Genomic DNA, 26568 nt, shown 5'->3' with positions numbered 1-26568 from the left:
AAAATAGAATTCAAAACAAAGAAAGTAACAGGAGATAAAGAAGGGCACAACATAATAATAAAGGGGTCGGTCCAACAAAAGAATATAACTATTATAAATATATAAGCACCTAATAGAGGAGCACCAACATATGTGAAACAACTACTAACAGAATTAAAGGAGGAAACAGAATGCAATGCATTCATTTTGGGGGACTTTAACACACCACTCACTCTAAAGGACAGATCCACCAGACAGAAAATAAGGACACAGAGGCACTGAACAACACACTAGAACAGATAGACCTAATAGACATCTACAGAACTCTACACCCAAAAGCAGCAGGACACACAGTTTTCTCAAGTGCACATGGAACATTTTCAAGAATAGACCACATACTAGGCCACAAAAAGAGCCTCAATAAATTCAAAAAGATTGAAATTCTACCAACCAACTTCTCAGACCACAAAGGTATAAAATTAGAAATAAATTGTACAAAGAAAGCAAAAAGGCTCACAAACACATGGAGGATGAACAACAATCTCCTAAGTAATCAATGGATCAATGACCAAATTAAAATAGAGATCAAGCAATATACGGAAACAAATGACAACAACTACACAAAGCCCCAACTTCTGTGCACTCAGCGAAAGCAGTCTTAAGAGGAAAGTATATGGCAATCCAGGCATATTTAAAGAAGGATGAACAATCCCAAATGAATAGTCTAATGTCACACTTATTGAAATTGGAAAAAGAAGAACAAATGAGGCCTTAAGTCAGCAGAAGGAGGGACATAATGAAGATCTGAAAAGAAATAAATAAAATTGAGAAGAATAAAACAATAGAAAAAATCAATGAAACCAAGAGCTGGTTCTTTGAGAAAATAAACAAAATAGATAAGCTTCTAGCCAGTCTTATTAAAAGTAAAAGAGAATCAACATACATCAACAGAATCAGAAACGAGAAAGTAAAAATCATGACAGACCCCACAGAAATACAAAGAATTATCAGAGAATATGATGAAAATCTATATGCTAACAAGCTGGAAAACCTAGAAGAAATGGACAACTTCCTAGAAAAATACGACCTTCCAAGACTGACTGAGGAAGAAAGAGAAAATCTAAGCAAACCAATTACCAGCAATGAAATTGAAGCGGTAATAAAAAACTACCCCAGAGCAAAACCCCTGGGCCAGATGGATTTACGGCGGTATTTTATCAGACATACAGAGAAGCCATAATACACATTCTCCTAAAGTTTTCCAAAAAATAGAAGAGGACGGAATACTCCTAAACTCATTCTATGAAGCCAACATCACCCTAATATCAAAACCAGGCAAAGACCCCACCAAAAAAGAAAATTAGAGACCAATATCCCTGATGAACATAGATGCAAAAATACTCAACAAAATATTAGCAAACCGAATTCAAAATTACATCAAGAGGATCATGGGATTCATCCCAGGGATGCAAGAATGGTACAACATTTGAAAATCCATCAATATAATGCACCACATCAACAAAAACAAGGACAAAAACCACATGATCATTGCCATAGATGCTCAAAAAGCATTCCACAAAATTCAACATCCATTCATGATAAAAACTCTCAACAAAATTGGTAGAGAGGGAAAGTACCTCAACATAATAAAGGCCATATATGATAAACCCACAGCCAACATCAGACTTAACAGTGAGAAGCTGAAAGCTTTTCCTCTGAGATCAGGAACAAGACAGGGATGGCCACTCTCCCAACTGTTACTCAACATAGTACTGGATGTCCTAGCCATGGCAATTAGATAAAACAAAGAAATACAAGGAATCCAGATTGGTAAAGAAGAAGTCAAACTGTCACTATTTGCAGATGACATGATATTGTACATAAAAAACCCTAAAGACTCTACTCCATAACTACTAGAACTAATATCAGAATACAGCAAAGTTGCCGGATACAAAATTAACACACAGAAATCTGTGGCATTCCTATACACTAACAATGAACTAACAGAAAGAGAAATCAGGAAAACAATTCCATTCACAGTTGCATCAAAAAGAATAAAATACATAGGAATAAACCTAGCCAAGGAGGTGAAAGACCTATACCCTGAAAACTACAAGACACTCTTAAGAGAAATTAAAGAAGTAACTAACAAATGGACACTCATCCCATGCTCTTGGCTAGGAAGAATTAATATCGTCGAAATGGTCATCCTGCCCACAGCAATCTACAGATTCAATGCAACCCCTATCAAATTACCAACAGCATTCGTCAACAAACTGAAACAAATAGTTCTAAAATTCATATGGAACCACAAATACCCCCGAATAGCCAAAGCAATCCTGAGAAGGAAGAATAAAGTGGGGGGGATATCGCTCCCCAACTTCAAGCTCTACTACAAAGCCACAGCAATCAAGACAATTTGGTACTGGCATAAGAACAGAGCCACAGACCAGTGGAACAGAATAGCATCTCCAGACATTAACCCAAACATATATAGTCAATTAATATATGATAAAGGAGCAATGGACATACAAAGGGGAAATGACAGCCTCTTCAACAGCTGGTGTTGCAAAACTGGACAGCTACATGTACGAGAATGAAACTGGATCATTGTCTAACCCCATACACAAAAGTAAATTCAAAATGGATCAAAGACCTGTATGTAAGTCGTGAACCATAAAACTCTTAGAAAAAAACATAGGCAAAAATCTCTTGGACATAAACATGAGTGACTCCTTCATGAACATATCTCCCTGGGCAAGGGAAACAAAAGCAAACATGAACAAGTGGGACTATATCAAGCTGAAAAGCTTCTGTACAGCAAAGAATACCATCAACAGAACAAAACGTCACCCTACAGTTTGGGAAAATATATTCATAAATGACAAATCCGACAAAGGGTTGACATCCAAAATATGTAAAGAGCTCACGTACCTCAACAAACAAAAAGCAAATAATCCAATTAAAAAATGGTCTGAGGAGCTGAACAGACAGTTCTCCAAAGAAGAAATTCAGACGGCCAACAGACACATGAAAAGATGTTCCACATTGCTAGGCATGGGAGAAATGCAAATTAAAACCACAATGAGATATCACCTCATCACCACCATCCAAAAGACAAACAACAACAAATGCTGGCGAGATTTTGGAGAAAGGGGAACCCTCCTACACTGCTGGTAGGAATGTAAATTAGTTCAACCATTGTGGAGAACAGTATGGAGGTTCCTCAAAAAGCTCAAAATAGAAATACCATTTGACCCAGGAATTCCACTCCTAGGAATTTACCCTAAGAAAGCAGAAGCCCAGTTTGAAAAAGACAGATGCACTCCTATGCTTATTGCAGCACTATTTACAATAGCCAAGAAATGGAAGCAACCTAAGTGTCCATCAGTAGATGAATGGATAAAGAAGATGTGGTACATATACACAATGGAATATTATTCAGCCATAAGAATAAAACATATCCTACCATTTGCAACAACATGGATGGAGCTAGAGGGTATTATGCTCACTGAAATAAGCAGGGGGGAGAAAGACAAGTACAAAATGATTTCACTCATATGTGGAGTATAAGAACAAAGAAAAAACTGAAGAAACAAAACAGCAGCAGAATCACAGAACCCAAGAATGGACTAACAGTTACCAAAGGGAAAGGACTGGGGAGGATTGGTGGGGAGGGAGGGATAAGGTGGGGGGAAGAAAAAGGGGGCATTATGATTAACATGTATAATGTGGGGGGAGGCACGTGGAGGGCTATGCAACACAGAGAAGACAAGTAGTGATTCTACAGCATCTTACTATGCTGATGGACAGTGACTATAGTGGGGTTTGTGGTGGGGACTTGGTGAAGGGGGGAGTCTAGTAAACATAATGTTTCCCATGTAATTGTTGATTAAGGATACCAAAAAAAAAGTTAAGAAAAAAATAAAAAAACAATGCACTACCTAGAAAGGTGATTCTCTTCAGATCTGGAGAGATAGTTTCCCAAGCAGAAGTTAATGAAGTTTGTCACTAAACTGGCCTTCAAAAAATGTTAAAGCAGAAAAGGCCGTAACTAGGAGAAAAATTATTAAAGAAAAAATTTCACTAGTAAAAGTGAAGATATATGATAGTAGTAAGTATACCATGGCTTAAAAGTTAGTATAAAGGTTAAAAGACAAAAGTAGTAAAATCAACTACATATACATTACTTAGAAGATAAGATTTAAAATGTGATGCTAAATACATAAAACATGAAGGATAGGAAAAACGTAGTGCTTTTAGAATGTATTCAAAATTAGGTGAACACCAACTTAAAGTAACTGCTATATATAAACCTCATGCTAAGCATGAAACAAAAACCTGTAATATATGCACAAAAAATAGAGAGTGGACTCCAAGCCTAACACTAAAGTAATCAATTACAAGGGAAAATAGGAAGAGAAGAACTAAAAATAAAAACCCAGAAAATAATAAACAGAATGGGAAAAGTAGATACCTGCCAATAATTTCTTTAGATGTAAATAGACTAAATGCTCCAGTCAAGAAAACATAGTGACTGAATGGATTAAAAAACAAGACCCATGTATATGCTGCCTACAAGAGATATACTTCAGAACTAAATGACACATACACACTGAAAAATGAAAGGATGGAAAAAGATACTATATGCAAATGGAAGAGAAAAATATGGAGTAGCAATACTCTTAGACAAAACAGGCATTAAAACAAAGGCTATAACAAGAGACAAAGGACATTACATTAATGATAAGAGGTTCAATGCAGAAAGAGGATATAACAATTGTAAATATCTATGCACTCAACATAGAAGCAAATATTGACAAACATAAACAGAGAAATTAACAATAATACAATAATAGGAAACTTTAACACCCCAATTATGTCAATGGATAGATCATCCAGACCAAAAAACAATCAATGAGGTAACAGTGGTTTTAAATGACAGAGTAGAACAGATAGAGTTAACAGATATATATAAAAGATTCACCCCATAACAGCAGAATATATTCTTTTCAAGTACACACTGAATATTCTCCAGGAGATATCATTTGTTAGATCAAAAAACAAGTCTCCATACATCTAAGAATACTGAAATCTTCTCAAGCATCTTTTCTCACCACAATGATATAAAACTAAAAATTAATTATAGGAAAAAAACTAGAAAAAGGACAAACATGTGGAAGCTAAACAACATGTTACTAAACAATCAATGGGTCAACAAAGAAATAAAAGAGGAAATCAAAAAGCACCTTGAAAAGACAAAAAAAGAAATAAAATATTCCAAAATATTTGGAATGCAACAAAAGCAGATGGAAGAGGAATGCTTACAGAGATACATGACTACCTCAAGAAACAAGAAAAATCTTAAATGAGCAATATAATCTTACACCTAAAGGAACAAAAAAAAGAAGAACAAAGTCTAAAGTGTATAGAAGGAAGGAGATAATAAAAATCAAGAGCAGAAGAAAATGAAATAAATGCTAAAAAAAACAATGGAGATTATCAATGAAACTAAGAACTGGGTCTCTGAGAAGAAACAGAATTGATAAACCACTACCAGCCTCATTAAAAAAAAAGAGGACCAAGGTAAATAAAATCAGAAGTGAAAGAGAAGTTAGAACAAACCGTAACTACAGAAATACAAAGAACTGAAAAAGCCTACTATGAAATACTATATGGGAACAACTTAAGACAACCAAGAAGAAATGGATAAAATCCTTGCAACATACAATCTTCCAAGGCTGAATCAGGAAGAAATAGGAATCCTGAACAGACAGATTGTTAGTAATGATACCAAATCTGTAATTAAAAAAAAAAAAACTCACAACAAACAGAAGTCTAGGACCAGATGTTTTCACTAGTAAATTCTACCAAACATTTAAAGAAAAGTTACTATCTATCCTCAAACTGTTCCAAAAAATCAAAGAAGATGGAATGCTTCCAAATTCAGCACAAGGAACACAGTCACTAAATAAAAAGAAACCTAAATTAAAGATGTAAAAAAAAATTCATCTAAGAGGCCAGCAATACCCTGACACCAAACCAGACAAATACACTACAAAAAAAAAAAAACTACAGGCCAATATTCCTGATGAACACAGATGCAAATATCCTCAATGATGAATTCAACAGTACATTAAAAAGATCATTCATCATAATCAAGTGGGATTTATTCCAAGGAGGCAAGGATGGCTCATATCTGCAAATCAATCAACATGATACACCACATTAACAAAATGAAAGATAAAAATCAGACACAATGGTGAAAATCTGAAAACTTTTCCTCTAAGTCCAGGAACTAGACAAGGATGCCTACTCAATCCACTTTTATTTAATATAGTACTAGAAGTCATAGCCACAGCAATCATACAAGAGAAAGAGTAAAAGGCTCCCAAATTGAAGGAAGAAGTACAACTGCATTTGATACAATATTATGTATAGATAATCTTAAAGACTCCACCAAGAAACCAAAATAAATGAATTGTGAAGTTGTAGAGTACAAAATTAATAAACAGAAATCTGTTGTTTTACACATTAAAAATGAACTAGCAGAAAGAAAAATTGAGAAAAAAATACCATTTTCAACTGCAGCAAAAATGAAACACCTAGAAAAAAATTAATCAAGGAGGTGAAAGACTTGTACACCAAAAACTGTAAAGACACTGATGAAATAAACTAAAGATGACAGAAATAAATGGAAAGATATACCATGCTATTGGTTTGGAAGAATCGATACTGTTCAAATGTCTGCAGCATCTAAAGCAAAATATGGATTAAATTCAATCCCTATCAATTCAAAGAACTAGAACAAACAACCCTAAACTTTTATTGAACCACAAAAGACCCTGAATATAACAAAGCATGTTGAGAAAGAACAAAGCTGGAGTTATCACTCTTCCAGATTTCAAACTGTACTACAAAGCTACAATCATGAAAAACAGTGGCACTGGCACAAAAAGAGACACAAAGATCAATGGAACAGAACATGAAGCCCAGAAATAAACCCATGTATTGTCAATAATTTTCTGACAAAGGAGGCAAGAATATGCAATGGGGAAAAGACAGTCTCTTCAATAAATGGTGCTGAGAAAACTGGATAGCTATAGGCAAAAGAATGAAACTGGGCCATTGTCTAATATATATAAATATATTTAATTCAAAATACATTTAAGACCTAAATGTGAGATCTGAAACCATGAAACTCCTAAAATAGAGCATAGGCAATAAACTCTTGGACACTGGTCTTAGCAATATTTTTTTGGGATCTGCCTCTTCAGACTTGTGCAACAAAAGCAAAAACAAACAATTGGGTAATTGGGACTATATTAATCTAAAGTTTTTATATAGCAAAGGAAACCATCAACAAAACAAAAAATGATCTATAGGAAACAACATCTGCAAATGATGTATCTGATAGGAGTTAATATCCAAAATATATAAAGAACTCATAACTCAACACCAAAAACACCAACAATCCAATGAAAAAATGGGCAGAGGATCTGAATAGACATTTTTCCAAAGAAGACATTTAGATGGCCAACAGGCACATGAAAAGATGCTCAACATCAGTAATCATCAGGGAAATGCAAATCAGAATCATAATGAAATATAATGAAATATCACCTGATACATGTCAGAATGTTAATATCAAAAAGACAGGAATAACAAGTATTAATGGGGAAGTGGAGAAAAGGGAATCCTCATGCACTGTTGGTGGCAATGTAAGTTGGTGCAGCCACTGAGGTTCATCCAAAAATTAAAAATAGAAATATTATATGATCTAGCAAATCCACTTCTGGGTATTTACCCAAAGAAAATGAAAACACTAATTCAAAATGATATAGGCACTCACCCCTGCCACCCATGTTCACTGCAGCATTACTTACAATAGCTAAGAATGAGAGCAATCTAACTGTCTATTGATAGGTGAAAGGAATATTATTCAGCTATAAAAAATAATGAAATCTTGCCATCTGTGACCAAATGGATGGACCTGGGGGTATTGTGCTATGTGAAATCTAAAAACAAAATAAATGAACAAGCAAAGCAGAACAGAAACAGACTCACAAATACAGAGAACAACGGAGGATTGCCAGAGGAAAGGCATATATAAAATATCCAAAAGTCAAAATGGAGAAGGGCAAAATAGGTGAAGAGCAATAAGAGGCACAAACTTCCAGGGTGTAAAGTAGAACATAGAGAATACAGTCAATAATATTTAATACCATTCTATGGTGAACGATGGTAACTACTTTTATAATGGTAAGCATTTCATAATGTACACAAAAGTCAGATCACTATCTTGTACACAGGAAAGTAATATAATATTGTATGTTGACTATAGTAAAAAAGAAAAAAAAGAGAAAATAATGGTGTTTAGAGAATATGAGAGATATCCTAATAAGAGGAGTAATTATGTTGGGGGCTTAGAGGCAGAAAGTGAGCCAATAAAGATGAACTTGGAATAATTAGAGAATTAGGAGTTGAAGGTCATTTAGTGTTACAGAAGCCATGGGAAAAGAACATTTAAAAAAGAGAATAGAGAATAATATTACATTTTTAGGGGATATAATACCCAAGGGTTTTTTAAGGTAGTGAGGCTATTCTGTATGATACTGTACGGTGAATGTGTCATTATACATTTCTCAAAACTCACACAATGTACAACAGAAAGAGTGAACTCTTAATGTAAAGTATGGGTTTCAGTTAATAATATATCAATGTTGGTTAATCAACTTTAACAAATTTATAATACTGATAGAACATATAAATAACAGGGAAAACTTTGTATAGGAGGAAAGCAAAACTGTATGGAGGTATGTGAGAACTCTCTATAAGTTGTAATCAATTATTTTGTAAATCTGAAACTGCTGTAATTAAAAAAAATGCTTACTGTATTAACAGAATTGAAGAGGCTTGTGAAGACTAAAAACAGTAGACTTGATTGTCAGGATATTATCCTTCAAAAGGATAGTTTCAGTAGAGCAGTTGAAGTCTGAGAACACATGGTGAACAACACAGCAAAAGATATGATTTCTGTCCTGAAGGACTTGACCATTTAGTACCAAAGATAAAGTACTATGGGGAAGAGTTAAGGTATGAGAACTGACTAACAACATAGGCAGTTATTATAAGTGCATTGGAAAGAATAAGAATATCTAGGAAATAAATAATACAGTGTGATAAATGACAGTGAAGTGGTGAAGGGGTCTTTGTGAGCACACAGAAGGAGATCCAAACACAGACTGGGGAGGAAGATAAAGGATTAGGGGTAGTTTAGGGAGAGGCTTTTTCAGGGGGAAACAAAAGATATTTAAGCTTAAATTAAAAGGATGGGTAGGAGCTATACTCAGAAAAAACTTATGGCCTAAGATTACTTCATTGTTAAATAATAAATAATATGACTAAGGCAAATAACATTCAATTCTAGAAGAAAAAGAATGTACAACTTATAAACAAGAAAGAAATAACAGGACAGAAATTGAGTTTAGAAAACAGAACATGATATTAAGTAGATTATTTGCATCAAGAAAACAAAAAGCCCACTGTAATGGTGGTGCATAATTCACTTTCAACTATAATTTAAAAGTAAAATAGACGTTTCAAAAAAGTCAGTAATTTGTTAAGGGATACACAATATAAAAGAGTTAATTAAACTGTAACACCAATAATCTAAAATGTGAGGGAAGAAACAGTAAAAGTATAAAGTTTATGTCTTCTATCAAAGTAAAGTTATCAGCTTAAAACAGGATATTATAAAATATTTTATGTAAGCCTCATGGTAACTGCAAAGGAAAATATCTGTGGCATATACACAAAAGATTATGATAAAGGAGTTAAAACATACTGTTACAAAGGCATCAAATCACAAATAATAACAGCAAGAGAAGCAAGGAATAAAGGACCTATAAAACAGCCAGAAAACAATTAATGAAATGGCATTAGTAAGTTCTTACCTCTCAATAATTACTTTAACATAAAAGGATTAAATTCTCCAATTGAAAGATACAAAATGGTTGAGTGAATAAAAAAAATGAAATCCAAATGGTGTCTAGAAGAGACTTGCTTTAGCTTTAAGGACACACCAAGAATGAGATGAAGGGATGGAAAAAGATACTCTAAGCAAATGCTAAACAAAAAGAAAGCAAGTATAGCTATACATTTATCAAACATTGAGTTAAACATGGTGAAAGAGGTAAAGAAGGTCATTATATAACAGTAAAGGGGTTAATCCATTAAGATATAAAATTGTAGATATTTATGCACCTAACATTGAAACATCTAAATATATAAAGCAAATACTAACAGAAAAGTAAAGTAAACATCAATACAGTAATGGTTGAGGAATTTAATACCCCACTCTCAACAATGGTTAGATTATTCAGAGACTCAATAAAGAAACAGTGGGTTTGAACAAAACTATAGATCAAAGGTCCTAAGAAACATATATTTTTGTTTCTTGACGGAAAGAACATTCCATCAAACAGCAGCAGAATATACAATTTCTTAGGTGCATATGAAATATCTCCCAGGAGAGATCATGTGTTAGGATCCAGAACAAATCTCAACAAATCCAAGACAAAAATTATATGAATCATCTTTTCCAACCACAATGAATTATACTAGAAGTCAATAAGGAGGAAACCTGGAAAATTGACAAATATGTGGAAATTAAACAACACACTCTTAACTAATAGATCAAAGAAATCAAAAGGGAAATTTAAAAAATATCTTGACACAAAAATGGAAATACAACACACCAAAACTTACAGGATGCAGCAAAAGCAGTTTGATGTTCACAATAAACACACGAAGAAAAAAGATGTCAAATAAGCAACGTAACTTCATACCGAAACAAACTAGAAAAAATATAAACCAAGACAAAGTTAGTGAAAGAAAATAATGATTAGAGTAGAAGCAAATGAAATAAAGTAGAAAAGAACAAAACCATGACTTGATTCTTTGAAAAGATAAACAAAATTGATAAATCTTTAGTAGACTAACCAAGAAAAAAAGAGGATCAAATAAATACAAATTAAAAAGGAGATACTATGACTGATAACCACAGAAACACACAGGATCATAAGTGATTCCTATGAACAAATATATGCCAACAAACTGGACAGCCTAAAAGAAATGGGTAAGCTTCTAGAAACATACAACATACCAAGATTTAGTCATGGGAATATCTGAACAGACCAATAATGAGTAAGCAGACTGAATGATAATCAAAAACCTCCAACAAAGAAAATGCCAGTACTAGTTGGTTTTCCTGGTGAATTTCATCAAACATTTAAAGAAGTACTACCAACCCTTCTTAAACTCTTCCAAAAAACTGAAGAGAAGGGAGCACTCTCAAACTCACTGGAATACTCCCAAACTCAGACCAGCATTACCCTGATACCAAAGCCAAATACTACTAGTACAAGAAAAGAAAACTAAAGGCCAATATTCCTAATGAATATAAATGCAAAAATTCTAAAAAAACACTAGCAAACAATTCAAGAGCATACTGAAGGATCATACAACATAATGAAGTGAGATTCACAACTTAGATGCAAGGATGGTTCAAATATACAAATAAATGTGATACATCACTTTTATTAGCAGATATATCACATACATTAGCAGAATGAAAGATAAAAATCATGGTGTTACCTCAATAGATGCAGAAAAAGCATCTGACAAAACTCAACATTCATTCATGATAAAAACTTAATAAAGTGGCTATAGAAGGAATGTACTTCAACATAATAAAGGCCAGATATGTTTAAGGCCACAACTAACATCACCGTCAATGGTATAAAGATGAAATTTATTTCTAAGATCAGGAATAAGATCAGGGGTACCCACTCTCATCATTCCTTTTCAACATAGTACTAGAAATCCTACCCAGAATAATCAAGCAAGAAAAAGAAATAAAAGGCATTTGAATTAGAAAGGAAGAAGTAAAATTACCTGTTTGCAGATGACATGATCTTACAGAAAGAAAATCCAGAAGACTCCACCAAAAAACTATCAGAACTAAAAAGTTCAGTAAAGTTGCAGGATACAAAATCTGTGTACAAATCACTGTGTTTTCATACACTAAACATGAATTATCTGAAAAATAAAACAATCTCATTTATAAAACACCAAAAAAAAATGCTTAGGAATAAATTCAACAAGATCAAGCCAGAGAAAGATCTTTACAATGAAAACTATAAGACACTGATAAAAGATATTGAAGATGACCAAATAAATGGAAAAATAACCTGTGTTCATGGATTGGAAAACTTAGTATTGTTTTTATGTTCAAACTATCTAATCTACAGATTCATTGCAATCCTTATAAAGATTCCAATGACATTTTTTACCAAAAGAGAAAGAAATTATCCAAAAATTCATATGGAATCACTAAACAGTCTTAACCAAAACCACCTTGACGAAGAACAAAACTGGAGGTTTCACATTTCCTGATTTCAAACTGTATTATATAGCTACAGTAATCAAAACAGTATTGTACTGACATAAAAACACATAGATCAGTGAAATAGAACCAAAAGCCCAGAAATTAACCCATGCACATATACAGTACAATAATATTTGACAAGGGAGTCGAGAATACGCATGGAGAAAAGACAGTCTCTTCAATAAGGATATAGGAACATTAGATATTCAAATGCAAGAAAGAATGAAACTGGACCCCTATTCTGTACCACTCACAAAAATTAACTTGAAATGGATTAAATATTTTAATATAAGTCCTGAAACCATAAAATTCCTAGAAGAAAAATAGAGGGTAAGCTTCTTGACATTAGTCTCGGCAGTGATTTTATGGATATATGACATCAAGGCATAAGCAATAAAAGCAAATCAAAAACAAACACAAACATAGAATATGGGACTACATTAAACTAAAAAGCTTCTGCACAGCAAAAGAAATGATAAGCAAAATGAAAAGGCAACCTATGGAATGGAAGAAAATATTTGCAAACTATGTTGCTGATGAGGGGTTAGTACCTAAAATATATAAGGATCTCATCTAATTCAAAAGCAATAAAACAAATAACCCAGTCAAAAGTGGGCAAAGGACCTGAACAGACATTTTTGCAGAGAAGATACTCAAATGGTCAACAAGTATATGAGAAGGTACTCAACATTACCAATAATCATGCAAAGACAAATCCAAAACCACAATGAGACAGATATCACTTCATACCTGTTAGAATGGTTGTTATCAAAAGACAAGAGATAACAAGTGCTAGTGAGGAGGTAGAGAAAAGGAAATCCTTGTACAGTTAGTGGGAATGTGAATTGGTACAGCCACTTAGGTAAACAGTATGGTGTTCCTCAAAAAATTAAAAAATATGACTACTATTTGATCCAACAATTCCTCTTCTGGGTATATATCTAAAGGAAATAAAATCACTACATCAGAGATCTGCATCCCCACGGTCACTCCTGCATTACTTAAAGTAACTACCAAGGTGTGGGAACCCACGTAAGTGTCCATCTACAGATGAATGGATTAAGAAAGTGCAGTGTGTGGGGGAATGAATGAAAGAATGAATAAACAAATAATGGAGTTCAGCCCTAAAACGAAGGAAATCCTGCTATTTGTGACAACTTGGATGAAGCTTGATGCCATTATGCTAAATGAAGTAAGACAGAGAAAGACAAATATTGTTTGTTCTCACTTGTATGTGAAATCTAAAAGAATCCAAATTCATAGAAACTGGAAACTGACTGGTGCCAGAGGCAGTGGGTGGAGTATGGGCAAAATGGGTGAAGGTGGTCAAAGGGCACAAACTTCCAGTTGATGAAGGTTGAGTAAGTTCTGGGATATAATATACAGCATGTTTACTACAGTTAACAATACTGTATCCATATCATATATTTGAAAGTTGCTAAGAGAATTTAAAGCTCTGACCACACAAAAAATTTTAACTACGTGAGGCGATATATATAAATCATTATACACTGAACTTAACATTTCAATGCTCATTATACTTCAATAAAGCTGGGGGAAAGGTTCTAAAGGTATGATATAAAAATAAATAAATTTTTAAAAAAGCAAAAGCAAAGAAAAAGCCCTATAAAAGTAAAATGAGAAAGGAATTTAACAGAGAATGATGATGCCATGTACAAATCTCTAATTTCATTGAAAATCTCAATGAAATTGATTTTTGTAAAAAAAACACTGAAATTGACCCAAGAGCTTAAGGAAAACCCAAAAATAGTAGTAACAGTGAAACAAATTAAAATAATTAGAAATTTTACTTTCAATTATTTCAAATTGTCAAAGAACACATACTCATTTTATGAATTAGTTATAACCTTAATTCTAAAAATATAATAAGAACAGACAAAAAACTAACTATAGAATATGCTAATAGATTAGATGGACTCGGCCATGATTTAAAATGAAATTCTGGCAATTTTAACATAATAGGACATCAAAAGACCCAAGAATGAAAGAATTATTTAATATTAACAATCTAGTGATATTAAAATATAATATACATTTGTTAGTTAAAAAGCAAAACCCTATGAAAATCTGAATAGTTCCTGAAAAGGATTCTGCCAACAGGATATCCACTCTTACTATAACTATTTAACACTGTAGGGCAAGTTTTGGTCAGTGTAATACAACATGATATAGCAAGAATAGGCTCCAGTTTTAGAAAAAAGATTATTTGTAGATAATGATTACATACCTAAACAAATCCTAAGAGTAAGACAACTATAAAATGTTCAAAATTAACCAGAACCAGTAAAGTATTTTGACATACAATATAATAGGTAAAGGATTTTACTCAGAATAGCAACATAACAAAAAGTAACCCTAATAATATCTTGGCTTCTGAATAAGTGAAAAACACACCATAATTATGAATGGGAACAATGATGATAATGTGTTTATTCTTCCCATATGAAACTTTTATAGCAAATGAAATCAAAGTATCAACAGTATATTTTTTTCTGGAAAACAACAGCAAAATTCTAACATGTATCCAAAAGAATGAACAGATGAGAATATCTAAGAAAAGAATTCATGTGGGTGTAGTGAGTAAGAAGCCTAGGTCTACCAGACATTAAATTACAAAGCTATAATAAACAGTAACATCTGCACAAACTGACAGACAAGTCAACAGACTTACGGACAGATAGCTTTGATAAAGGAAACATCAAATCAATGGGAAAGATATGGATTAGTCAAATTATAGAAATAGAATATTCTCCAACATTCAAGCTAGTTCCTTTTCTCATTCCATAAATCAAAATGTCCTCTGGAAGAAGAAAGAATTAAATGTAAAATAATTACAGATCTAGGAGACATAACAGAATGTTTAACTGACTTCAAGACAGAACTCTGAAAGCACAACAAATAGGTGAAGAAATCCAAAAAAAAAAGAAAGGATGCTAAAAAAGAATTTGAAAGATTAAAATTTCCTACAAACATATGAAAAACATTAATGTCAGTAGTCATAAAGAACTGTAAATTAAAGAGAAACTGTGATCTGCCTCTCAAGCTATGAAGACTGAGAAAACATGATTAATCTTCTACTGGCCAGGTTAAAGTTATACAGGTATTCTTAAACAATGTTGACAGAAGTAAAAATTAGCACGTAATGTAAATCAGTTCTGCAATATATATGGCCTAGAAATAAGTTGTTATGCTTTGACCTGACAATTTTATTTCTAGGAATCTAATCAAGGGCGAAAAATTAAAAACATAATTTCAGTGTCTATTAATCATAGACCATAAAAAATTATTTCTGAATATCAAAATGGCTATGGAAAATGCTCACAATATAAAGTTTTCCAGAAAAGATAACTTCCTATATATTACTATGATTCCAGTTTTGTAAAACAAACAAAACTCATCTATGTCTATCAAAAAAGACTGAAAATATATAAACAAATGTTATCAAGTGTTAAAAAATACATGGCTTATTCTTCTGTTTTATGTTGTCTATAATAACCAAAAATATTAAACATTATTTTAAAAAGATCATTCTGAGGGAAGCTAACAAAAACAACAAAATCAAGAGTTATAGGAAGTGAGTAAACATGTTTTTCCATAAATTTGGTAGGAAAAGGCATGAAAGGGATGAACTCCAGCTTGAAAGGATAGTGCCCAAGGAAAGTTTTAAGGCAGATTGCAAACATGTCTGTGTAAGAGAAACAGGTAGAAATAAGATAAAGAAGGGGTAATTTTTTGAAGATTGCAGAACAGGTAGAGAAGGTAGGAAGTAGAAGTACTGATGGAGAAAAAATGTCTTTTCTGAAATCAAAGGTGAGCATAAGAAGATGGCTCAATACAGAAATTTTAAAGAGATGAAGAGTTGTTTGATGTACAAAAGGTCTGAATTCTCTTACTTCGCACTTCTGTAGAATAGTGATGGCACAGTGGGTGGCTTGTTTCAAACTAGCTTCCTAATTGTCAGAATCACTGGATTTAATTAATGAGAGATGTTTCCTAATCATCAGAATCACTGGATTTAGTTAATGAGAGATGTTACTAATGTGTTAAAATATGAATGTGTGAAGGAAGAAGAAAGGTTAAGAACTATTAAAGCAGAGTGTCTTTCATACAGGACGTCAAACATTTGAATTGAATTCTTAGTGAGATTAGAGATGACCTTTTGATGATAATGAAAGGCAAAGAAGCAATTTATAACAATTACTCGAAGAAAAAAGTAAGATATGAACAAGAGATAAGAGATATGCTGCTGAGCAGTACACACCTTGTGGAAATCAGGGAGCCTAAATATACAGTAACTCTGTCACACTGCTTTGGTAATTCTCTCTAGTAATCTATGGCTGCCTAGGAGTACAGAAAGTAGATACCAAGAATGATACTGATTACAGAATGGACTATAGCCATATTTATATAAACTTAAGTGGAAGAATAACTTTGAGAGTACTAGACATGACAGTTATAAAACAGTGGACAACATGTGAGTTTGTTAGACAAAGGCAAGTGAAGTCAGAGGTGGCTGGACAGACTGACTATGGGAACTGGAAAAGCAAAAAACTATAAACTTAATGAAACTGTAAAACACCAGTTGAGTAAGATGTGAGAAAGCAAGAAATTTGGATTTTTAATTAAGGAAGCTATAGATTTCAGATTTCAGAAATATAGGCATTCTAAATACTGGTAACATCCAAAGTGTTGCTTTATTAATGTATTTTTAGTTATATTGCCAAAAAGCACCTATAAATTAAATTTACTTTTGTGAGTCTGGAAAGTAACACATATACAATACACAGATTGACTTTATGGCTATTTCAGTTAAGTAAAATTTTGTAATTTCTAGTACTGGTTTCCTAGGAAATATTGTCCACATACAGCAACCTAGAGAAAATTAAAATAATGATGTAACAGAGAGAGGGATTAAAGATGTTGACATGAGAGGTGAGACAGAGGGCTCCTCCCAAAACCACATATAACATGAAAATATAATTAATACAACTAATCCTGAAAGAGCAAAGGAAAGAAGGCTGTACCAGACTGCATACACCTGGAGAAAAGAACAGACCTCATGGATCAGGGTAGCATATGAAAGCCATGATCTGGTGGGACCAAAGCCCTCTTGCCAGTGGGAGGAAAAGAAATGGACCAGGGAGGGGGCAGAGGCCTGGGACTGCTTAACAACTAGCCATGGAGATCTGCTCTGGGAGCACGAACCTACATTGAATGGTGCTCTGGTGATGAGTAGGGTTGGAAAGCTAAGATAGGCAAAATACCTGGGGAGAATGAGATTCCAGCCATTTGTGGAAAACAGGGATCCATATCCGGCTGCTCTGGGACCAAAGAAAGGCGGTCAGTCTGAGAGACTTCATAACAGCGAGAGGGCTGCTAAAGGGGCAAGGATTGCAAGGAATTTAATGCTCAGGAGAAAAGACAGGTAGAAAACATTGTTCAGGCTCACTCTGCCCAGCAGGTTGGGAACTTTCAGGAGCTTCAGGCACTCCATCCCAGTGGCTAGCTACGCAGCTCCAAGGCCCCCCCACCATGATACGCAACATGCTGCACCTTCCTCCCGGCCAGCCTGCATGTGGCTCGCAAACCGGAAGCCCCTGCCCCGGTAACAGGCCAGCCAGAGGGAAGCCCTGCATACAGCAGCTACAAAGGCAAAGCATAGAGGCTTACCCTGTGTGTTCGGCCCACTGATTGTTGCAGTGGAGACAGGCATAGCAGCCAGAAAGCAGGAAAGAGGCCTTTCCTTCCCCCAGGCACCAGTACAGCTCCCCTGTGACCCCAGACATGGCTCCAGGGGCTGAGCAGCTCCAGAAAGTAGAACTGGGCACTAGAGGGCACCATGTACAAATATAAAACATCAAAAGGATCAAAATACCACAAACACCAGAAAAAGGGTCAAATGACACTGAACCTATCAATCTTCCTGAAAGAGATTTCAAAATAAAAATCATAAACATGCTCATGGAGGTACGGAATAATATTCAAGAAATCAGGAATGAATATAGGATGAGGATCCAATCGTTACGGAATACAATAGAGGGTTTTAAAAGCAGGTTAGATACAGTGTAGGAGATGATAAATGAAATAGAAATTAGAGGAGAGGAATAAAAAGAAGTTGAGGCACAGAGAGAAAAAAGGATCTCTAGGAATGAAAGAATACTGAGAGAAATATGTGACCAATCAAAATGGAACAATATTTGTATTATAAGGGTACTAGAAGAAGAAGAGAGAGAAAAAGGGATAGAAAGTGTCTTTGAGGAGGTAATTGCTGAAAACTTCCCCAGTCTGGGGAAGGAGATAGTCTCTCAGGCCATGGAGATCCACAGATCTCCCAACACAAGGGACCCAAGGAAGACAACACCAAGACACATAGTAATTAAAATGGGAAAGACCAAGGATAAGGACAGACTGTTAAAAGCAGCCAGAGAGAGAAATAAGATCAAATACAAAGAAAAGCCCATGAGGCTATCATCAGATTTCTCAGCAGAAACCTTACAGGCCAGAAGGGAGTGGCATGATGTATTTAATTCAATGAAGCAGAAGGGCCTTGAACCAAGAGTACTTTATCCAGCAAGATAATCATTTAAATTTGAAGGAGGGATTAAATAATTTCCAGATACGCAAAAGCTGAGAGAATTTACCTCCCACAAACTGTCTCTAAGATGTATTTTGGAGGGGCTGCTATAGATGGAAGTGTTTCTGAGGTTTAATAGCTATCACCAGAGGTAATAAACCACAGTAAAGAAAGTAGAACAATTAATTACTAAGCAAATGCAAAATTAAATTGACTATCCCAAAGTCAATCAAGGGATAGATAAGGATACAGAATATGATGCCTAATATATAAAGAATGGAGAAGGAAGAAAAAGGAGGAAAAATAAAAAGAACCTTTAGATTGTGTTGGTAATAGCATATTAAGTGAGTTAAGTTAGACTCTTAGATAGTAAGAAAGTTAACCTTGAATCTTTGGCAATCACAAATCGAAAGCCTGCAATGGCAATAAGGATAAACCTATCAATAATCACCCTAAATGTAAATGGACTGAATGTACCAATCAAAAGACACAGAGTTACTGAATGAATAAAAAAACAAGACCCATTTACATGCTGCCCACAAGAGACTCACTTTAAACCCAAAGACATACACAGACTAAAAGTGAAGGGAATGAAAAAGATATTTCATGCAACTAATAGGGAGAAAAAGCATGAGTTGCAGTACTTGTATCAGACAAAATAGACTTCAAAACAAAGAAAGTCACAAGAGACAAAGAAGGACACTACATAATGATATAAGGGTCAATCCAACAAGAAGATATAACCATTATAAGTATCTATGCACCCAACCCAAGAGCACCTACATATGAGAAACAAATATTAACAGAATTAAAAGGGGAAACAGAATGCAATGCATTCATTCTAGGAGACCTCAACACTCCACTGACTCTGAAGGACAGATCAACCAGACAGAAAATGAGTAAGGACACAGAGGCACTGAACAACACATTAGAAGAGATGGACCTAACAGACATCTACAGAACTCTACACCCAAAAGTAGCAGGATACACATTCTTCTCAAGTGCACATGTAACATTTTCAAGAATAGATCATATACGAGGCCACAAAAATAGCCTTGGTAAATTCAAAAAGATTGAAATTCTACCAATTAGTTTCTCAGACCACAAAGGTAAGAAACTAGAAATAAATTATGCAAAGAAAATGAAAAATTCCACAAACACATGGAGGGTTCACAACATGCTCCTAAATAACCAATGGATGAATGATAAAATAAAAACAGAGATGAAGCAACATATGGAGACAAATGACAATAATTCAACACAGCAAAATCTGTGGGATGCAGTGAAGACCATGGTAAGAGGGAAGTATATTACAATACAGGGCAACCTCAGGAAAGAACAATCCCATATGAACAGTCTAAACTCACAATTAACGAAACTAGGAAAAGAACAAATGGAGCCCAAGTCAGTAGAAGGAGGGACATAATAAAGATTAGAGCATAAATAAATAAAATTGAGAAGAATAAAACAATAGAAAGAATCAATGAATGCAAGAGCTGGTTCTTCAAGAAAATGAACAAAATAGATAAACCCCTAGCCAGACTTATCATGAAAAAAAGAGAGTCTACTCACATAAACAGAATCAGAAATGAGAAAGGAAAAATCACTAGACACCACAGAAATAAAGAATTGTTAGAGAATACTCTGAAAAATTATATGCTAACAAACTTGATAACCTAGAAAAATGGACAACTTTCTGAAAAATACAATCTTCCAAGGCTGACCTAGAAAGAAACAGAAAATTTGAACAGACCAATTACCAGCAATGAAATTGAACTGGTACCTAAGAACAAAACACCAGGACCAGATGGCTTCACCGCTAAATTTTATGAAACATTTAGTGAAGACCTAATACTTATCCTCCTTAAAGTTTTCCAAAGAGTAGACTAAAAGGGAATACTTTCAAACTCATTCTATGAGGACAGCATCACTCTAATATCAAAGCCAGGAAAAGACACCACGAAAAAAGAAAATTACAGAACAATATCCCTGATGAACATAGATGCACAAATCCTCAACAAAATATTAGCAAACCGAATTCAAAAATGCATCAAAAAGATCATCTATCATGATCAAGTAGGATTTATTCCAGGGATACAGAGATACAACATTCGAAAACCCATCAACATCATCCACCACATCAACAAAAAGGACAAAAACCACATGATCATCTCATAGATGCTGAAAGGACATTTGACAAAATTCAACATCCATTCATGATAAAAATTCTCAACAAAATGGGTATAGAGGGCAAGTACCTCAACATAATAAAGGCCATAATGACAAACCCACTGCTGAAAGCTTTTCCTTTAAGATCAGGAACAAGACAAGGATGCCCACTCTCCCACTTCTACTCAACACAGTCCTGGAGGTCCTAGTCATGACAATCAGACAACTCAAAGAAATAAAAGGCATCCAGATTGGCAAGGAAGAACTTAAACTGTCCCTGTTTGCAGATGACATGATATTGTACATAAAAAACCTTAAAGACTCCACTCCAAATCTACTAGATCTAATATCTGAATTCAGCAAAGTTACAGGATACAAAATTAACACACAGAAATCTGTGGCATTCCTATACACTAACAATGAACTAGCAGAAAGAGAAATCAGGAAAACAATTCCATTCACAACTGCATCAAAAAGGAAAAAATACCTAGGAATAAACCTAGCCAAGGAAGTGAAAGTCCTATACTCTGAAAACTACAAGACACTCATGAGAGAAATTAAAGAAGATACCAATAAATGGAAACACATCCCATGCTCATGGATAGGAAGAATTAATATTGTCAAAATGGCCAACCTGCCTAAAGCAATCTACAGGTTCAATGAAATCCCCATCAAAATACCAACAGCATGCTTCAACGAACCAGAGAAAATCGTTCTAAAATTCATATGGAACCACAAAAGACCAGAAATAGCCAAAGCAAACCTGAGAAGGAAGAATAAAGCAGGGGGGATTATGCTCCCTACTTCAAGCTCTACTACAAAGCCTCAGTAATCAAGACAATTTGGTACTGGCACAAAACAGACCCATAGATCAGTGGAACAGACTAGAGAGCCCTGATTTAAACCCAAGCATATATGGTCAATTAATATATGATAAAGGAGCCATGGACATACAATGGGGAAATGACAGCCTCTTCAACAGCTGGTATTGACAAAACTGGACAGCTACATGCAAGAAAATGAAACTGGATTATTGTTTAACCCCATACACAAAAGTAAACTCTAAATGGATAAACTACCTGAATGTAAGTCATGAAACCATAAAACTCTTAGAAGACAATATGGGCAAAAATCTTGTAAATATAAGCATGAGCAACTTCTTCTTTAACGCATCTCCTTGAGCAAGGGAAACAAAAGCAAAAGTGAACTCATGGGACTACATCAAACTAAAAAGTTTCTGTTTGGCAAAGGACACCATCAAGGGAACAAAAAGGCATCCTACAGTATGGGAGAATATATTTGTAAATGACATATCTGACAATGGGTTAACATCCAAAATATATAAAGAAGTTACACACCTCAACACCAAAAATGCAAATAATCTGATTAAAAAATGGGCAGAGGATATGAAAAGACAGTTCTCCAGAGAAGAAATTCAGATGGCCAACAGACACATGAAAAGATGCTCCACATCACTAATCATCAGGGAAATGCAAATTAAAACCACAATGAGATATCACCTCACACCAGTAAGGATGGCCAGCATCAAAAAGACTAGGAACAACAAATGCTGGCAAGGATGCAGAGAAAGGGGAACCCTCCTACACTGCTGGTGGGAATGTAAGCCAGTTCGACCATTATAAAAAGCAATATGGAGTTTCCTCACAAAACTAAAAACAGAAATACCATTTGACCTGGGAAACCCACTCCTTAGAATTTACCCAAAGAATACAACTTCTCAGATTTAAAAAGACATATACACCCCTATGTTTATCGCAGCACTTTTTACAATAGCCAAGATATGAAAGAAACCTAAGTGTCCATCAGTAGATGAATGGATAAAGAAGATGTGGTACATATACACAATGGAATATTATTCGGCCATAAGAAAAAAACAAATCCTACCATGTGCAACAGAATGGATGGAGCTAGAGGGTATTATGCTCAGTGAAATAAGCCCGGCAGAGAAGGACAAGTACCAAATGATTTCCCTCATTTGTGAAGTATAACAATGAAGCAAAACTGAAGGAACAAAACAGCAGCAGACTCACAGACTCCAAGAAAGGACTAGCGGTTACCAAAGGGGAAGGGTGGGTGAGGGTGGGCGGAGAGGGAGGGAAAAGGGTTTCAGGGGCATTATGATTGGCACACCTGGTGTGGGGGGGATCATGGAGAAGACAGGGTAGCACAGAGAAGGTAAATTGTGACTCAGTGGCATCTTAGTACACTGATGGACAGTTGACTGCAATGGGGTATGGGGGGCTCTTGATAATATGGGTGAATGTAGTAACCACATTGTTTTTCATATCAAACCTCCATAAGAGTGATTATCAATAATACCTTAATAAAAAATGATGTAACAAGGTTTTACCCACATCAAAACCCACATGTAAATTGCTACATATCAAAGGGCTTAGAGAGAAATCATATTTATAGCAAAGAACAAACTACATCTGTCTTCTTTACTCTATTAATATTTTTTGTAGCTATTAGCTAGTATTCACCAGTCACTTCACTTGGGACCTCTAAAGAGTAATGAAAAAGGGCATTATGTGGAATGTCTAAGTATGGGAAAACCAAAGGATGTTTTACAGGTTCAATTAAGATTTCTATGATTCAAAAGATGATTCTGTAAGGCATAAGAAATATATGAAGAATTAAAAAATATCAAACACTTTGATGTAGCTGTATATTTTTCTAAAAAAGATTACTGTTTCTAAGGTAAAAATTAATGATATATAGTTTCTGTTCAAGAAGTTATACTTCAACAGTACAGTATTATTCCCACATGAACACAGAAATAGCTGATGGTTGCTAGTTATAAACTTGAAGGTTTTCCAACAACTTACCACTGTCTTGAATCCAAGTTCCTAAGTTCTCTAAGTAGTTTTTCATTTTTCTTCAGGAGATGAAAACTCCTCCTAAATAGAGAGATTTATAAGCAATTTCATCGCTTTTATAGTGAATGACATGATAGTCCTGGAAATACTTCCCACTCTACACATGCAACTCTTAACACTTTTCTTTTCTTTTCATACTTCTAATACAAAGGAGAACAGACCCTAAAAAAAAATGTGAAGAATACATGTCATTATTTCTGTCCAGGCCCTCATACATTTCTGTTAGTAGATCATTATCTATTGGCCACTTCAATTCTTCAATTTTTCCTTCTAGAAGCTGTAAGCTTCCCAAACTCATATGGATGAAAGAAAAATGGATATAAATATTTTTAGGTTCTTTCTCAAGAATTTCATAAAAGTACATGTGAAAGTTTTTCCTCATGAGAAATAAAATATTCACAAAATCATATTTTTACCAAGTAAGCATAATATAGATGGAGTTTTTGCTTTCTTCCTTATTTTACAATGTATGTCTCTTTCATACTATGAAGCAATGTATAAATTTTATCAAATACATTCTATACATGGCAAATGTGCACAAATTATAATCATGAAAATCACTTCTTACTGTGTTAAAATATAGCTTCCTACCTTTAATTTTTCTCAACAGACAGTACATGGACCATTCTACAGCAAAGGAGAGTACAACACATTTATATGAGTGGCAATTACCTGTATTTGGACATAAGATAAGGCAAACTGTGTTCCTGATATAAAATGGCTTTCACGCAAGGTAGAGCATACTCCCTTCTAATAAATGGAAGGGTTTAAATCAAGTAAGATTATAAATACCAAGAAACAAGCAGAATTTTATTTCAATGTTTCACATGCATTTGAAGTACTTTAAGATTTATTCATCCAGTGATATCTGAACTCCCCTCCTACTACAAACTGAAAACAATACATTAAAAAATGCTTCTTCTACTTCCCTACAGTACCATAGAACTTTGAAAACAAACGTATATTAACAATGCTTTCTACTAGTGTACAATTTTAGTATTTTCTATACATAATATAATTCTCACCATTATGGGAGGTGGGAGTTATTTTCTCAATTTATAGACTGTAGCCTGAGGCTCTAAGGTTAAGTGACTCTAATCTGGGCCTTCTAATTTTCATCTAATGCCTTTTCATTTAATTCCTACTTAACTTACTGTGTTTACTGCAAGTTTTTAATTTTGTAACAAGCATAAGAACACAAAATTTAAAAAAATCCTGATTGTTGTCTTGATTTGATGGTAAATCTTGATTTTATTTCTGTCATACAAACAAGAAATGATTAAATTTCTGTTTATCTTAAAAAATTGTTAAACAAACAAAACAGAAGTAGACTCAGTAACACAGAGAGCACACAGTTGTTTACAATGGGAGGTGGGGGGAGGACAGATGAAAAAGGCAAAGGGGATAAAGAGGTAAAAACCTCAAATTTTAGAATAACTTAGTCACAGGGATAGAAGTATTACATAGGAAATACAGCTCATAATATTGCAATATCTTTGTATGGCAACTACACTAATCATGGTGAGCATTTAGTAATGTATATAATTGATCAATCACCAAGTTATTCATCCGAAAGCAATATAATATTGTATATAAACTATATTTCAATTTTAAAGAATTGTTAGGCTTATGTGACATAAGAAATATGTATTTGGGCTCTGCCCCCAGTTCCTGAGAGAGCTTCTAAAACCAATTCTTACGTGGGTGATGAGGTAACAGAAGCATCTTACACAGAGTTCCTAAATCCCTTAGAATTTCCTGGGTAACAGCAGAATCGTTTGTTCTCATGAGGTGACTTTTGGTGGGCAGCTCCTAAATAACTTGAGGAGAAGACCTTGTCACCAGAAAGAGCAAGCCATGATTAGAAGGCTGAAACTTTCAGCTCCCCTCTGGGTAAGGTAGAGGGGCTAGAATTTGAGTGAAAATCAATCATGCTTATGTGATGAGGCCTCCACAAAAATCCCTAAATTAAGGGGTTTGGAGAGCTTCCAGGTTGGTAAACATATTAAATGTGCTGGGAGGGTGTCACGCCCCAACTCTTTAGTGACAGTAGATCCTGTGCTTGGGATCCTTTCAGAATTCACCATATGTACCTGTTCATCTAGCTATTCATCTATATTTCTTAAACTCTTTTATAATAAACTGGCAAGCATTAAGGTTTTGTGAGCCATATAGCTAATTATCAAACACAAGGAGAGGGTTGCGGGAAACCAATTTACAGCTGGCTGATCAGAAGTACGAATGGCCCTTGCAATCAGTACCCTAAGTGGGTGGCACTCTCGTGTGTCTGAGTCTTTAACCTGTCTGTGCTAACTCCAGGTAGTGCTGGAACAGCTGGGAGTGGAAACTCACATACTTGGTGTCTCAAGTATTGTAAGAAAAAAGTTTTTCCCTTTAGCTTACATGCAAGTCGGAAAAGTCAGATTTTTCTCAATCATATGAGCTATAATTTCTAAGGCAGATGGTTCTACTAG

At 34.5% G+C, this 26568-nt stretch overlaps 1 protein-coding gene across 7 annotated transcripts in view; it reads right to left on the bottom strand.

Moving 5' to 3' along the window:
• RALGAPA1 (Ral GTPase activating protein catalytic subunit alpha 1) overlaps positions 1-26568 on the bottom strand; it is a 266532-nt gene that overhangs the window by 66836 nt on the left and 173128 nt on the right. For all 7 annotated transcript variants that reach the window (XM_073211346.1, XM_073211345.1, XM_073211347.1 and 4 more), the window contains one exon: positions 24044-24115. In XM_073211346.1, coding sequence (XP_073067447.1) covers positions 24044-24115 — 72 coding nt within the window. The remainder of the gene's footprint in view (positions 1-24043; positions 24116-26568) is intronic.

This window comes from Manis javanica, chromosome 8 (genome assembly GCF_040802235.1).
Source record: "Manis javanica isolate MJ-LG chromosome 8, MJ_LKY, whole genome shotgun sequence".
Lineage (NCBI taxonomy): Eukaryota > Metazoa > Chordata > Mammalia > Pholidota > Manidae > Manis > Manis javanica.
Note: the sequence above shows the minus strand (reverse complement) of the source record. Positions and strands in the feature narration are given on the sequence as shown.